The sequence below is a fragment of the Lepidochelys kempii genome, chromosome 3 (genome assembly GCF_965140265.1).
Source record: "Lepidochelys kempii isolate rLepKem1 chromosome 3, rLepKem1.hap2, whole genome shotgun sequence".
NCBI classification, from domain to species: domain Eukaryota; kingdom Metazoa; phylum Chordata; order Testudines; family Cheloniidae; genus Lepidochelys; species Lepidochelys kempii.
Genome location: NC_133258.1, coordinates 36775874 through 36793105, shown reverse-complemented (window position 1 = coordinate 36793105; position 17232 = coordinate 36775874). Strand labels below are relative to the sequence as shown.

Genomic DNA, 17232 nt, shown 5'->3' with positions numbered 1-17232 from the left:
TAAAGTCATCAGAGAAAATGGACATATTCAGTATTAATCATATCATCTAAATAGATTTCATATAACATTGAGTAAAAATAGAGATAGTATTAATTATTAAACCATTTTTTACATCAAGTATGAATACAGCCCTTGCATCCTACCTGTATATGTAATTTCTACATCTCTCACTTATCAATCTGGGAAATTCCTTCCTATTGATATTTCTGTTCTAACTGTAAAAGTTCAAAAGATTCTCTTTGTTACCAGGGTAGGAGAAACTGATGTTTTCTTTTGACTTTAATTTTTATGGGACTTAACTTCTTTATAACTTTATAAATATGTGACAAAGAACTTTTGCCTGTATATTATTGTTTATGCTACAGAAATTTGGAAAAGTTGGTAAAAGTTCACTTGGGAAGGAGAACCATAATCTACAATACACTGCTACTTCAGAACAACTTGTAACAGTCAAAATGAAAGTTACAGTGTTTGTTGAGCATTTTTGATTCCTACTCCTACTTTGATTTTTTAGTGTTGTTATATATATATAACTTATATATATATAAGTTGTTAAAATGGCTGAAATGTTGTGCAACAAATTCACTCCTGGTGTAGCTTCATTGATCTCAGTGGAGTTATTCCACACATGAATTTTGTTCACTGTTGTTTATAATTCATCAGACAGATAGAAGCAGCAATAAAATGTTTTGTTTGCCGTAAGAACACATGATTTTTTGTGCATAGTCTTGCATTTTACTCATGCAAAATTTGCCAGCAGAGGCTCAAATTTGTCTGATTGAGTCACCATTGAAGCCTTCCAGTTCACTCATTTCATAATACTCACACGAAGTAAGCCAAGTAAACATCCTCTGAATTGTTACCTTATATGAGCTTCCAAGCATATCCTGACATCTCTTTGCCTTCTAGATTATAAATTCTTTGGAGGCAGGGACTATCTTCATCTTGAGTCTATATAGCACTCGAGGTTCTTGTCAGTGCGTAACACTATTATTAGGACACTGGAGTATGCTGGACTCATTAAGTCAAGATGCAACTTTTACTTCAAGGATTTTTTTTCTTTGTATCTTATTATAACATAGCAAGAGGTCTCTATACCAAACTATTGCTGGATTACATTTTTAACCCTTTCTCCTCAAGTCATATTTACACAATTATGGTCAGTAAAAGGACCTGAGCTAGAGCCATATTGATATAAAATAAAAGGTGATGGTGGGACACATTCTTCTTAAGGGTTCTATACTTTTGGAATCTGATCCCCAGAACATCCCTAATTTATTATCCTCAAGAAGCCTATGCAAGCCCACCTTTTCTCCCTGGCTCAGGAATGGGGGGAATTTATTGGGCTAGAAAATGGAAAAGAACACTAGTGGATATTCTGTTGGAGCAATTACATTTTTGTTAGTTATTTGCTGGGGCCACAATTTTATGTTCTGGCAGCAATTGAGGAAAGATAGTTTATTTAATGTGTATGTTATATATATTTAAAGAGATTGTCAAGGGAACTGAGAACTAGGGATAGGCACTTTTTCGTGGTTATAAAAATCAAATAAATAAATACACTGCAAATTCCTGTCTATACTTTGTTCATGTTATATAAGAGTTGATCAAGTTGGCATACAACTATACACTATATACCCAAAGTGTGGTCACACTACACATTTTGTCCTACCCAGTATTTTCGTTTCATAAGAAGAGCTTCCAACTGACCCTGAGGGAGGAGGGTGGTCCTGGAGAAGGCTGGGATCACTCTCTTGGCTCACTCACTTTCAAGCTTGCGAATGAAATGAATCGAAGGGCCCAGAACAGTGGCTTGATCAGAATTTAACTTTTAAAATGAGCTCTTCATAGCAGAATGTTGTATTAGCTAAAGTGCAAGGCCCTTCATACATACTAGCCTACCTTGTAAACATGTAACTGGATATTTCAGATTCATAAACCAGTTCTGTGAAAGCTACAGTCTGGTAGTCCTTACGTTTGTGGTGATGAAAAAAACAAAAGGAGTGTACGGAGTCTTAAGCATTGTTTGGAGAGAGCATTAATGTGTAACAGAATCGGTTATACTCTGGTATAGATTTTGGTAGTCAGAATAATTTTGTCCCAACTGTTTTGGGGCTCTGGTTGAGAAAGACACAATGTCTTAGGTTTATACATATACACACAAATAGTCTGTGACAAAATGTATGTAAAAGCTTGTTTCTTTCAGACTCTTTCAGAATCTGAGAGCATTCCAGCATCTCTGTGGGAGTGAGCAGATGACGTCCTCTATTGCTGCACTAGTTATAATAATTTTTCATCCTCAAAAGGTCCCTATGAGGGTGAGATTCTTGAGACACTGTCTGGGCTGTTATAGCATTTCAGAGAGAGTTATGCCTGAAGAATATAGTATTCTTAATTCTCAGCTTAATATCTAAATCACAGAGTACCTGGGACACAAGGAACACAGTTTCTAGACAAAAAGGAGACAAGATGGAATCTTATTATGCAAGGGCCTGAAGACCCTCCTTTCTTGTAGATCTGGAGATATGAACCCACTAGGACAGATTCTCCCTTTCCAAGTTCCAGATGCTGGACTAGAATCTGGCTGTTACTGCTGGTTTGAGAATTCCTCTGGAAGGGGACACTTGATATCATAAAACAGGCGACACTGCTTCCTACACCAATTGGAGTAAGGTGTGTGTCAGGGCAGGGAAAGGGCACATCTGGATGGAGAAGAGCCCATCTCTACTCCGCCAGTTCACAGCTAGCATAGGGTCCCCTACAGTACCCATTTTTCATAAACCAGAGCAGACCCTACGCTGGTGTAACTTATACTAGCACAATCAAGAAGCCATAACCAAAACTCTTCTCTCCCCGATTCCCGCACTGAATGGATCTTGGCATGAGAGAATCTAGCCCATTATTACTGATTTCAATGCTACTGCCCCAATATTTGCCCTGCTCTGGCTTCTAAGCAAGTTCCTAGACATTGAGGTGGGGCAAATATTATCTGTAGTCCCTGCTTGTATCACTTTGGGGACAGCGGAGTGTGGGCATTTTCCAGGCAAACAGATGCCGTTATTGATGGATGCAGTAAGAACCCAAATTTTCTGCTGCTTTTCCTTAACATTTCATGTTTCTTCTGAGGAAAACAGACAAGACTGGGGGTTTAAGTGTTATTGTTTCACATGTTGAAGGTCTTAGAAAAATTAGAGCTGGAAGATAAACCAAAGCAGAAACAGGACCTGAAGTTGGCAACAAACTGTAGCATTCAATTTTGCTTTTCACATTTAGAAGCATCAGAGTGAAAGGCATCAATCCCAGACTGGACTGGAGACTGCAAGAACCTCATGTGCATTTGCAGAAAATATTCCATTTTCCTCCACCTTACACAAAAACAAAACAAAACAAAACACCCCTTTTTCATATCTTAGTACAAAATCCTTACCTCACTGTTTTGGGCATTTTCATTTTCTTTAAGGGCTTGTCCTCCTGAAAGCTATAATCAAGAGAACGTCTTCCCCGGAAGTGATATGAAAATGCATTAAACTGCCCTCTAGTTCTACAGTCTGAAATAAGACAACAAATTATATGTTGGAAATTAAACTATAAATTGATAGTTTTATGACAATAATAATTGTAAATAATTATATATATGTATTTTTTTAAAAAAACTACAAAATTAAATCCTCTTTCGTCCAATATGGCGTCTTATGGAAGTTTTTCTTTTCTTTTCTTTTAATTAAATCTTGTGATTTTTTAAAAAAATTATTTTTCCTTTAACTATGTTCACCTCTTCCATAAATTATCAGATCTTCACACCTCCTTGTACAATTCAGATCTATATCTGCTTCATGAAGTCTACAATTTTGTTTATAGTGTAGTTATACTCTGAAAAGGTGCTAAACAAAAATGACAGGTTTCAGAGTAACAGCCGTGTTAGTCTGTATTCGCAAAAAGAAAAGGAGTGCCACAAGTACTCCTTTTCTTTAAACAAAAATGGCATTCATCAGATCTTCTTGTATCTATTCAATGACAAGTTTTTAAACTACTTTTTGCTTCTATTGGCTTATCACAGTTAACAGAAATATGAAAAAGCAAGATAGATCCTACAGAATCTCTCTTTATTAAAAAGATTCTGAAATCAGAATTCTGGTTACTAATAATGCAAAAGAAGAACTTTCAAAGCGCAGGTTTGAGTTCCAGCATTGGAAGCTAGAAAATGGAAAAAAATGGTGATTTCCCTTCTCAAAATGACCTCTCTCCAAGTCTGAAATATCTGCAAATACTGGAGGCCGTTCAGATTTGTCCATAAAGCTCCAGAACATAGCATGCCCTTTCTTTTCTGTCTCTAGATAAGACCATGCAAAGTTAAAAGTAAATACTCAATTCCAAACATACATTTCTTAACACTAATCTCTTATTCCACTATGTGAACTGTAGACGTGCCCACCAAAAGAGGCCATTGTAGAAGCACCTAAAGGAAGGAAGTAATCAGATAACTAATTTTACATTGTAGGTCATAACCTCTCTCTCAGTGCGAGATATCTGGGAAGCAATGAGCATCAAAGAAAAAAATAGGAGTGAGAGCTATGTAAGAGAAGAAGAAGAAGATTCCCCTCCTTTCCTTAAAATTAACACAGGTTACTCAGGGACCTACATGTGGTACACCTTCCTGCAGAAGTATGCTTCTGCAAAGAAATGGTGGTCAGTCTCAGAGAGCTTTGTAAAACTGTTGATAGAGAATCAGGTGGCAACTTTATAAATTTCATCTGGACTGGCTAAAGCCCTTTCTGCCCAGGATGCTACTCTGAAATGAATGCAGTGTATTTTGATCCCAACAGATCAATTTGTCTGTGCCTGAATATGCTCCACATTTGAGCTGACTATGTACAGATGATTTGAATATTCACAGACCCAGGCATTTAGGGTGGAAGGAAATAAATAAAGATGATGTTTTCCTGAACTGATCAGTTATATAAAGGTATATTTACACTGCACTTCTCATAACTATCATGTGTCTTTTTCATTGGGTGTTGAGGCTTAGGGGAAAACAAGGAAAGAATATATTTCCCGCTCCAACCTATTCAAAGCACTGCTGCAAGGATCATCTTCCTGGCTCATCGATCCAAACACATGACTTTCTTCTTTGCATCTGGCTCTAAATTCCCTCTAAGCTGCGTGGCCGCACAGCTGCCTATCAAGCATCGTGCAGGCGCTCAGGGCTGCAGGGGGGAGAGATGCCCCTCCCCTCCAGTCCCCAGCCCAGCCCCGAACGTGCCGTGGCCGGGGGACAGGTGTCCCAGCCCAGCCTTGAACGTGCCAGAGCTGGGGGACAGGCGCCCCTTTCCCTGCCCCAATCCATCCTGACCCAGACCTGCCGTGGGCGGGGGACAGGCATCTCTCCCCTCTCACACAGCCCAGGTGCTACTGTGGGGAGAGGGGGCGGGGGAAGGAGAGTGAGAGTCCTCTCTCCCCACCATAGCCCAAGGGAGCCCCACTGCACCTCACACCCCTCATCCCCAGCGGGAGCCCTCACCCCCCCTGCACCCCAACCCTCTTCCCCAGCCCTGAGCCCCTTATCTCCGGTCCCACCCCAGAGCCTGTCCCCCCCAACCAGAACCCTCACCCCGCCGCATCGAGCCCCCTCCCACACTCCAAACCTCTCAGCCCCACCCCCGCCACATGAATTTTGTTATGTGCACCAATATGGATGTGATGTGTCACACATCCATAACATAACAAAATGCACATAACAAAATTCATTCCGCACATGGGTGGGAAAAATTAGAGGGAACACTGATCTGGCTTCCAATTTTTTAATACATCAGACTCAAGCTCCTTGTCTTTGCCTTTTTAGGCCCTTTACCATTTAGCCCACCCCATCTATTGGATCTGTTAGCTCCTTGATTGTCACTCCCCACATTCACTCAGACAACAGAGCCAACATCAATTGCCCACTTGTCCATTTCTCCCTTAAGCATCTTTCTACTTTCATCCATGTTGTCTGCGACACATGAGAAAAATTTCCTGCCAAAACTGGCCACACCAGCCATGCCTACAAATCATTCCCATGCACAGGGAAGGAAAAGGACTTTAGTGGCTGCATTTTGTGTGAACTGAGGGGGGACGTGTGTAAGGGAGGCCACAGAGGAAGATGTTACAGTATTTGAGGAGAGAGATGAGGTCCCGAATGAGAGATTGAGCACTAGGGATAGCAAGAAAAGGACAGATCTTGGAGATGTCAAGGTGGAAGAAATGGAATGACCTGAATAAGATGTGGATGATAGTGGTGGCATTAACAGGAGGGAAGATAAGGAGTTCTGTGTTAGTTCTGAACTACGTTCAGTTCAAGACAACACCATGTACAGAGAGATGTCGAGAGATAAACTCAGATGTAGAATTGGATGAAAGGAGACAGGGTAGTGGTGGAGATTAGTAGAGACCTCTGCTATTGATCGCTGAAAATGGAATGTAGGGGATGGAAATTCTGTCCTAGTTTTGGAAGGGAGATATTTGTCCTTGGCTTTATCTTCTCCTCTTTCTCTGGCTGGACTTCAGTGGTGACGATCATTTTTTTCCCAAGACATTCAAAATCTCTAGAGGAAAGAACCTCTCATGCTTCTCCGTCTCTGGGTTGTAATCAGAAAGAGAGGTATTCATCTTTGGAGAGGAACAAAATGACAATGGAAGAATATAATAATCTGGAGTGCTTTATGGCTCTCCCTACAACCCCCATGTTATTTGGCCTTTTCAGGTTTTATTTTGACTTATGGGAGCCAAAGAGGATTTTTGGACTTATCCCTGAAGTGTCTTTGATAAGTGAAGACAATCTGGTTTGACAAGTCCCATCTCCTGCAGAGGCACCTCTTGAGGAGTTTTAACTAGCAGCAGAGATGTTGCAATGCAGGGATGCTGAGGCCCCCAATAAGCCACCCAGACTTCCCCTTGTACAGCAGGGATTGGGAGCTGGGAGAAATTATGGCCGCACTTTATTTATGAGATTCCTAAGAGGGTCTTTTCATAGGGAGAGCATTTCTTGCATTCAGTTTGCTCCATTTGGCCTTCTTCCCCATGATAGGGATGGGAAGACATCCCATGTAGGACACAAAACTGGAAATAAAAGCCTCCCTTGGAGGGAGAGGAGAGAACATGGAAAAGTAATTTTGCTTCACTGCTACCACAAATCAGTTTTAAAAGCTAGGATTGCAATGGAGTAAGCTGGAGCACTAACCCAACACTCTGTTTGCAACACTGGAGACAGAGAATCTAGTAACAGAATGAAAGGGTTATAGTCAAGCCCAGGAGCCAAGTCTGAACTGCTTATGGTTTCTGCAGGATGAGTCACAACCTAAACACCCCTGACTGGGGCAGAGGTCAAAATCTCAAGAACAGCTTTTAATTGGAAAACTGAGCAAATCAGCTATGCAAATCATTGAAATGCAATACAATTTTACAAAGTGACTTTTCAGAATTTAGCAGCACTTAAATCTAATACCCAAAGTATAACAGGCACTTATTGCATAGGTTTTGAAGTCGAAGAGCAAGAGCCTCTTGGCTCTTGTTGAATTAAGTATGCTAATGTTGTGCCAATACTCAAAAGGGCAACTAGGATGACCCAAGTCATTATAGGCCAGTTAGCCTTATAACAATCCTGGGCAAAATAATGGAAAAAATGATATGGTATTCAATCAATAAAAAACTGAAGGATGGAAATACAATTAATGACAGTCAAAATGGTTTTATGGAAAACAAGTCTTGTCAAACAAACCTAATTTCATTTCTTGATATGATTACAAGTTTCATTGATACTATATATTTAAAACTTTAAATATTTAAAACTTTTGTATTACATTTGACTTGTTATTGCACAACATTTTCATTAAAATTAGCACTTTTTAATATCAATAAAGCAAATGTTAAATGGATTAAGAACTGGTTGAATGACACATCTGAAAGTGTAGTTGTCTATGGGGAATCATCACCAAATAAAGGTGTTTCTAGTGAAGTTCCACAAGCTTCAAAACTAGGCCAGCATTTTTATCAATGACCTGGAAGTAAACATGAAATCACTGCTGATATAATTTGCAAACGACACATCAATTGTAGAAGTGGTAAATAATAACGAGGCAAGAGCAGTCATACAGAGTGATCTGGATTGCTTAAGAAAGTGGGCCCATTCAACCAAAATCCTTTTAATACAGCCAAATGGAAGGTCAAACATCGAGGAACAAAGAATGATCACTCTGCCTACAGAACGGGGGACTATTTCCTGGGAAGTAGTGACTCTGAAAAAAGATTTAGGGTGCATAGTTGACGAGCAACTCAGCATGAGCTCCCAGAGCAATGCTATGGCAAATGGGATTGCTAATGGAATCCTTGGATGTCTATAGAAGAGGAGTTCCAAAGTAGGAGTAAGGAGATCATTTTACCTCCGTGTACAGCATTTGTGAGACAGATACTAGAATACTGCACACAGTTTTGATGTTCACATTTTAAAAGGATGCTGAAAAATTGGAGGAGGTGAAGAGAAAAGTTAAAATCTGACTTGAGGGCTGAAGAAAATGCCTTACAGTGAGTCACTTAAAGAAAACAATCTGTTTAAGCTTATCCAAAAAGGTGATTAAGATGTGACGATTACAGTATATAAGTACCTTCTTGGGGAGAAAATACCAGGTACCAAAGGTCACTTAAATCTAGCAGAGAAAGGCAAAACAAGAACAAATAGCTAGAAGTTAAAGCCAAATAAATTCAGATTAGAAATAAGGCACACATTTTAACAGTGAGAGTGACAGCCACTGGAACTAACTACCAAGGGAAGTGGTGGAATCTCCATGTCTTGTTTCTGGAAGATATGCTTGATTCAAACACGTTATTGGGCACAATGCAGGGGTAACTGGATGAAATTTTATAAACTGGAGGACAGACTAGATAATCTAACGGCCCCTTCTGGCCTAAAAACCTATAATCTACATGCTTAAAATAAAGCATGTACTTTAATTCCATTGATTTTAATGGGATTTAAGCACGTTTTATTGTTTACCTGAATAAGGATGCCTTCCTGCATCAGTCTTAGAAAGGATAAAAATGTACAAGAGAGAAATCTCTTATGCTTCTGGGCACATGCCAATCACTAACTGGTAAGAATTAGGAAGACACGTCTCCTCTGGACAAGTTATTCTAATATGGGGTTTCTTGAACCTTTCTATGAAAGAACAGGTATTGAGCCACTGTAGAGATAGGATACCACATCAGATACCCCTATTTTCTGATTTAGATAAGATTTCGGAAAGAAATTTAGAAACTTAGAAAATTATACTGATGAATGCTACATACCCTAGGCAACTGCGGTGAAATCCTGGCTCCAAAGAAGTAAATAGTCATTTTGCCATTGACCTCAATTTGTCATGTTTTCATGCCTAATGTTCTGTCATCTTCTTATACAGTATCTGAGGGTATGTCAAAACAGCAATGCAACCTAGGGACCCTATTCATGGGTTTAAGAGTCTACACTGAATTTTAACCCTAGGTTAAGGATTTTCTGACCTGTGCTCGAATCTAGGGCTCTGGAGTCCACACTGCAGTGCACAGACCCGAGTCAAAGTAACCCCATCTCAATGTCTAACATCCCTGCCTGCCAATGTCAACACTCTAGCCCTACGAATGTGTTGCACCGTGGGAAAACTCTATTGCCCATCTTGTTTCCTAACTGTGACGATGCTATCGATGGGTCTCAGGTGCCCATAAGGAGCACATGAGTACATAAACTGAATAATTAGTTCCTTTGGGTGGCTGTCTCAGTAGAATCACTGCAGTTTGAAGCGGCTTTGCACTGAACTAAATGAAAATTGGGCTTTCCCCCTCTAGGCTGAGTCACACTGGCAAGAAAATGCACATGTGCACCTGTTCTGAGGATAACTGGGACATCAGTCTCCAAGGCTACCAAACTATTTAAATGAAACTTTTCTGTTCTTAATTTTTAAAATGGTGTGGTTCAAGATATTTTTGCTTGGTTGTTTTTTTATTTATTTGTCTATTTTGAAGTTTGACATAAAAATGTCAGTTTTGGGAAAAAACACACACATGCCCCAGCCTGGCTGCTGCCAGTTGTGGAGCAGTGAAATGCATCCCCAGGGTTTGGGGTGCAGTATGCTCCAGCACAGCCCAGGGCTATTCCTTGACTTTAGCAAAGCTTTTGACATGGTCTCCCACAGTATTCTTGCCAGCAAGTTAAAGAAGTATGGGCTGGATGAATGGACTATAAGGGTGGGTAGAAAGCTGGCTAGATTGTCGAGCTCAACGGGTAGTGATCAATGGTTCCATGTCTAGTTGGCAGCCGGTATCAAGTGGAGTGCCCCAAGGGTTGGTCCCGGGTCCGGTTTTGTTCAAAATCTTTATTAATGATCTGGAGGATGCTGTGGATTGCACCCTCAGCAAGTTTGCAGATGACACTAAACTGGGAGGAGTGGTAGATATGCTGGAGGGTAGGGATAGGTTACAGAGGGACCTAGACAAATTAGAGGATTGGGCTAAATGAAATCTGATGAGGGTCAACAAGGACAAGTGCAGAGTCCTACACTTAGGAAGGACGGATCCCATGCACTGCTACAGACTAGGGACCGAGTGGCTAGGCAGCAGTTCTACAAAAAAGGACCTAAGGGTTACAGTGGACGAGAAGCTGGATATGAGTCAAGAGTGTGCCCTTGTTGCCAAGAAAGCTAACGGCATTTTGGGCTGTATAAGTAGGAGCATTGCCAGCAGATCGAGGGATGTGATCATTCCCCTCTATTCGGCATTGGTGTGGCCTCATCTGGAGTACTGTTTCCAGTTTGGAGCCCCACACTGCAAGAAGGATGTGGAAAAATTGGGAAGAGTCCAGCGGAGGGCAACAAAAATGATTAGGGGGCTGTAACACATGACTTATGAGGAGAGGCTGAGGGAACTGGGATTGTATAGTCTGCGGAAGAGAAGAATGAGGGGGGATTTGATAGCTGCTTTCAACGACCTGAAAGGGGGTTCCAAAGAGGATGGATCTAGACTGTTCTAGTGGTACCAGATGATAGAACAAGGAGTAATGGTCTCAAGTTGCAGTGGGGGAGGTTTAGGTTGGATATTAGGAAAAACTTTTTCATTAGGAGGGTGGTGAAGCACTGGAATGGGTTACCTAGGGAGGTGGTGGAATCTCCTTCCTTAGAAGTTTTTAAGGTCAGGCTTGACAAAGCCCTGACTGGGATGATTTATTTGGGGATTAGGTCCTGCTTTGAGCAGCGGGTTGGACTAGATGACCTCCTGAGGTCCCTTCCAACCCTGATATTCTATGATTCTATGATCCCTTATCCCTGCCCCCTGGGAGGCAGGGATAAAGGACACCCGGGGGCTGTGGGTAAGTTTTGGGGCTGGATCCCACTCACGGCCCTCATAGTGCACACTGTCCAGGCGGCCCTGCATGCACGCACACACACACACACACACACCCAGGAAGGGCGGGGGGCGGGGGGGGAGCAAGGGACAAAGTGTGGAGCAGGACCAAGAGGAGCCCTGGAAGGATGGCGAGCAGCAGAGCTCCCAGGTCAGCACGGCCAGGGAAGGGATGATCCCCAACATCCTGGCATCCAGGAGCTGCCTCCCACCTGTCAGCTGCTCTGGGCAAGCTCTGTACAGCAGCTAGGAACAGCTGGAGTCACTACCACAGGAGGCTGTGGGGAGGTTTGGAGCTGGCTCCCACTCGCCCCCTTGATAGTACATGCTTCCCGGGTGCCCTTGCACATGCAGCCCCAGGGGTTGGGGGTGGGGGTTAGAGAGCAGAGCAGGGACCGGGGAATTGCCCTGGAGGAGGCATGGCTGGGGAGCTGGGAGTCATCCTCCCCAAGCCGTGCTGAGCCGGGAGCTTTGCTTCTTTCTCTACTCACAGGGCATCTGCTTAGTCCCTGATCTGCTCTCTGCCCCTGCTCTCACCTGGATAGCATACACCAAAATCTGGCTATGCTCTTGTAACTAGAAATCAGCTCTCTTTGCAAAAAGCTTCTTCTGAATGGTCTCCATGGAAAACCCTGCAGGCTTCCTGACAGCAATGCTCACAGACCAGTGTTCAGAAGACAATGGCTTAATGCTGATCTGAGCTGCTGCCTTTGCAAAGGGAAGTGTGGCTTCTGTTTGCAATAGAGTGCAACAGATTGCACCACAGATTGTCAGCATAGAGAAGACTAAGAAAATTGTCCCAAGGAACTCTGGGATACATCTGGATGACTTCCAGGCCTCGAGTCAACAAGCTGGGGCCATGTGCACACAGGAAAGCAATAGGGCTCAGACCCTAGGTCCCAGTTTAACACAGGCTCAGACCTTCCAGCCCTGTAGGGTCCTGGAACCCTAGGTTTGAGTCGTAGGTTAACACAATTGGCATGTGGACACAAGGCGTGAGTCCAGGCTCGAGTCTGGACTTACACTGCTGTGTAGACATACCCTAAGCATTCTACCAGTATTAATACTTTTATCTTTACAATACTCTTTTGAGGTAAGAAAGGATCATCATCACCATTTTACAGGTGCAGAGCTGAGGTACAGAAAGAATAAGCTACTTTCCCAATGTCACACAGGAAGGATGTGGCAGAGCCATGAATTGATACCATTTCTCCTTAGTCTTAGTCGACTACTTGAAACATAAGGTAATTGTTCCTCTGTTAAGATACCGAAAAATGCCTCAGAGGTAGCTTTCTTGGAAAATATGAAGTTGAACTTGGGGAGCTCATTGCTCAAACAGTTCACCCTGCAGAAAAGTTAGGTCCTGGGGCCTGTGATAATCTCAAGCAGCAGGTTAGAATGTCAAGGAAGTAGAAAGAAAATACTGGGTGTTTCATTTAAACTCTAATTATTTTATAATGATAAATCAGTAATTCTGCTGTATGATTAGTTAAATAAGCTTTAGAGGTAATCTGGTTTTGTTATTATAGAACAGTTTTGCATTAAAAAAAAAAAAATCCTGGTTTGTTCAAGCAATCTAAGAGGTAACAGGTTTTGGTAACTAAGTGTCTGCTCCTCTGCCCTCCATGTGGAAAAGCATTTTGCACTGAACAAAACAGGAAGGATAACAAAAACAGATGCTTCCTACTTACACAGCTATAACAATTAAATACATGGATGACTAAGTACCTATAAATTTAAGTACAGTGAGCAAAACATTGATTCTTACAGTCTAAATTTTAATCAAACAATGGAATTTACTAGAATTTTTAAGGTCATTTAGAAAAAATAGTAAGCTTTCAATGTTTTTTATAAGTAAACTGCTAATACAACAGAGCCAAAGCCTTAGCTATACAGTAGCTACATCAATCTCCTGACCAGATTCCTTCACCGCCTATTACTTCTGTGGGAAGTGGAATATTACTTCTGCACACTCCAAGTATAGTTTTGTAAGCACATTATCCATCTTCCTAGTTCAGATTGAGTTAGAGTTGAATAGTAACTAAAAATCTCGTAAAATTTCTTCAAAGCAGGCCATTAAAAAAACATAACCAGAAACATAGGATGCACTCCCAATACTCTCCCTGGATACAGACCTTCACAGCAATCTTGCCACATCCTGAGATCCAGTTTAGGAATTTCTTCACAGCTACCATAACCATGTGGGAACTCGGCCACCTTAAAGACATCACGTTGCACTCTGGTTATATTGTCAGCGTTGTCGCACAAAATTCTGGCAAGAGATGTTTGCTTGATCTGAGTCAGCTGAGGTGGACTAAATACACCAGGATTCTCATACCATAACCTGTAGTCTCACAGAAAGAAAAGTTAAGTTCTTAGACAGTTAAGACAATGGTAAATAAAATAAAATAAAATAAAATAAAATAAAATAGACAGACATACAGATAGTTTGTACTTTACTAGAGATCTTGGGATATTATAATCAACACAAAATAGTATTCTTTGAAAAACAGATCGTAGGAAAAATACAGTTCCTGAAAGCAGATGACTTTATACTCTGTCTTCATGTTCCTTTCTAACTAGCCATGAGGCCTCTGTTCACAAATCTTCCTAGGTGAACAAATTTTTTTGGTAGAAGAGACAAAGCAGCCAGAGCATACTTGCAAATTAACATGGATTTACAGTTGCTTTGCACAAAGACACCAAAGCTTACATGCCAATTTCCCTTTCCCTCCTGTTATGCGCATGCTCAAATTCGTACCCTCTCGAGGCATCCGAACATTCCTGTGCACACACATTCCAATTTCCTCCTCCCTCCTGTTTCCCATTTTCTCCTGCACATACATACCCCTAGAACAGAGGTGGGCAAACTACGGCCCACGGGCCACATCCGGCTGTGGGACCCTCCTGCCCGGCCCCTGAGATCCTGGCCTGGGAGGCTAGTCCCCGCTCCCCGACAGCCTCAGCGCCGAAATGCTCTGGGCGGCCGGGCAGCGCAGTTGCAGAGCCGCGGCCTGACCCGGTCCTCTGGGCAGCGCGGCTGTAGCCACTGCCAGCCACTGGTGCTCCAGGCAGCATGGTGAGGGGGCAGGGGGGGTTGGATAGAGGGCAGGGGCGGGGTATGGATGGGGTTGGGGCGGTCAGAGGGTGGGGAACAGGGGAGTTGGATGGGGCATGGATCCCAGGGGGCAAGTCACGAATGAGAGGGGGGGTTGGATGGGTGGCAGGGGGCAGCCAGGGGTGAGCGGTTCGGGGGTGGTCAGGGGACAGGGAGCAGGGGGTGGTGGATGGGGTAGGAATCCTGGGGGGGGGGGGGCGTCAGGGGATGGGGGGCAGGAGTCCCGGAGGAGCCATGAGGGAGTGAGAAGTGGGGGGTGCGGGGGGGGGGAGAGAGGACAGATAGGGGCAGGGGCCGGGCCATGCCTGGCTGTTTGGGGAGACACAGCCTCCCCTTACCAGCCCTCCATACAATTTTGGAAACCCGATGTGGCCCTCAGGCCAAAAAGTTTGCCTGCCCCTGCCCTAGAATATCTGTCTTTCCTGCAGTCTATGGAGTAGAACTGGTGCACCAGTAGTTTGTGAAAAGAAATAGAATCTTAGAATATCAGGGTTGGAAGGGACCTCAGGAGGTCATCTAGTCCAAACCCCTGCTCAAAGCAGGACAAATCCCCAATTTTTGCCCCAGATCCCTAAATGGCCCCCTCAAGGATTTAACTCACAACCCTGGGTTTAGCAGGCCAATGCTCAAACCACTCAGCTATCCCTTTGTTCTTTGAGATGTGTTGCTCATGTCCATTCCATATTAGGTATGTGTGCTCACCACATGTACTGGTGCCGGGCATTTTTCCTTCAGTGGTATCTGTAGGAGACTGGCTCTGCCACCCTCTGGAGCGGTATATAAGGGGTGGGGGGTGCCACCGGCTCCCCACACCGTCAGTTCCTTCTTGCCGGAAACTCTGACAGTGGGGAAGGAGGGCAGGTTCTGGAATGGACCTGAGCAACACATCTCAAAGAACACCAGTTACAGAAAAGGTCACTGTCTTCTCTTCGAGTACTTGCTCATGTCCATTCCATATTAGGTGACTCCCAAGCAGTGCCAGCAGAGGTGGGTAGAAGTTCACAGATGTGTAGATTGCAACACAGCTCTGCCAAACCCAGCGTTGTCTCTGGCATGCTGAGTGATGGTATAATGTGCTGTGAATGTGTGAAGATCACGTTGCGGCTCTGCAAATGTCCTGGATGGGAACGTGTGCCAGGAAGGCCGCCGAGGACGCCTGAGCTCTAGTGGAGTGGGCCCTCACAATCGGTGGCAGCGAGACCTGTGACAGCTTGTAATAGGTCCAGATGCAGGAAGTGGTCCAGGTGGAAATCCTCTGTGATGACACCGGAAGGCCCTTCATCCTGTCCGCTGTCGCGATGAAGAGCTGGGTCAACCTGCGGAAGGGCTTGGTACGCTCCAGGTGAAATGCCAGGGCACATCTGACGTCCAGGGTGTGCAGCCTCATTTCCTCCACAGTAGTGTATGGCTTGGGACAAAGCACTGGGAGGAAGATGTCCTGGTTGACATGGAAGGAAGACACCACCTTCAGCAGAAAGGCTGGATAGGGTCGCAGTTGAACTTTGTCCCTGTAGAACACCGTATACAGTGGCTCCGATGTCAGGGCTTTAGGCTCCGACACCCATCTTGTGGATGTTATCGCCACAAGGAATGCGACCTTCCATGACAGGTGGGAGAGGGAGCAGGAGCCCATAGGCTCAAAGGGTGGGCCCATGAGCCTAGAAAGAACCAAGTTAAGGTCCCACTGTGGAACAGGAGGCCGGGCCGGTGGGAAGAGTCTCTCGAAGCCTCTCAGGAAACAGACCGACATGTCATGTGAAAACACTGCCTGACCTTAGATTGGCGGGTGAAAAGCAGAGATAGCCACAAGGTGTACTCTGATAGAAGAGAGGGATTCTTAAGATGGAGCAGATAATCTAAGATAGATTGTAAGGAGGAGTGGGTTGGAGAGATGATGTGCTCAGACGCCCAGTGGGAGAACCTCGTCCATTTGGCCAGGTAGATTGCTCTAATGGAAGGCTTTCTGCTTTCTAAGAATTTGCTGGACCTCGTTAGAGCAGGCCCGCTCCTCCAAATTAAGCCACGCAGTATCCACTCCATGAGGTGGAGGGGAGCAAGATTGGGATGTAGAAGACGCCCATGATCTTGCAAGAGCAGATCTGGTAGGTTGGGAAGGGGCCAGGGAGCGGCCACCGTTAGATCCATCAGCATGCCGAAACAATGTTGGCGCAGCCATGCCGGGGTGACCATGATGACTTGGCTCTTGTCTCTCTTGACCTTTGACAGGATTCTGCTGACGAGTGGGATCGGTGGAAAGGCGTAAATCAGAGCCCCTGACCACAAAAGGAGGAAGGTGTTGGAGAAGGAGTCTTTGCCCAGGCCTTCTAGGGAACAGAAGCAAAGACATTTCCTGTTGTGTCTGGTGGCAAACAGGTCCACTTGGGAAGTTCCCCACCTCTGAAAGAGGGACTGGGCTACCTCTGGATGGAGCGACCACTCATGGTGAGAGGAAAAGGATCTGCTGAGGCCATCTGCCAGTGTGTTCCTGATGCCGGGGAGGTGACAGGTCTCCAGTTGGGTCGCGTGGTCGATGCAGAAATCCCACAGTCGGAGTGCCTCTTGGCAGAAGGCCAATGAGCGTGCTCCCCCTTGCCTGTTGATGTAAAACATCGAAGCCATATTATCTGTGAACACTCTCACCACCTTGTCTGCCAGGTGTGGTAGAAAGACTCCGCAGGCCAAGCGTACTGCTCTGAGCTCCTTGACATTTATGTGCA

General features: G+C 44.1%; 1 protein-coding gene across 1 annotated transcript in view; it reads right to left on the bottom strand.

Moving 5' to 3' along the window:
• The window catches only part of PXDN (peroxidasin), a 152719-nt gene that overhangs the window by 10043 nt on the left and 125444 nt on the right, over positions 1–17232 (bottom strand). The window contains exons 19-20 of the mRNA XM_073336142.1: positions 13533–13741; positions 3428–3548 (exon numbers count right to left, since the gene is read on the bottom strand). Of these exons, the coding sequence (XP_073192243.1) occupies positions 3428–3548; positions 13533–13741 (330 nt within the window). The remainder of the gene's footprint in view (positions 1–3427; positions 3549–13532; positions 13742–17232) is intronic.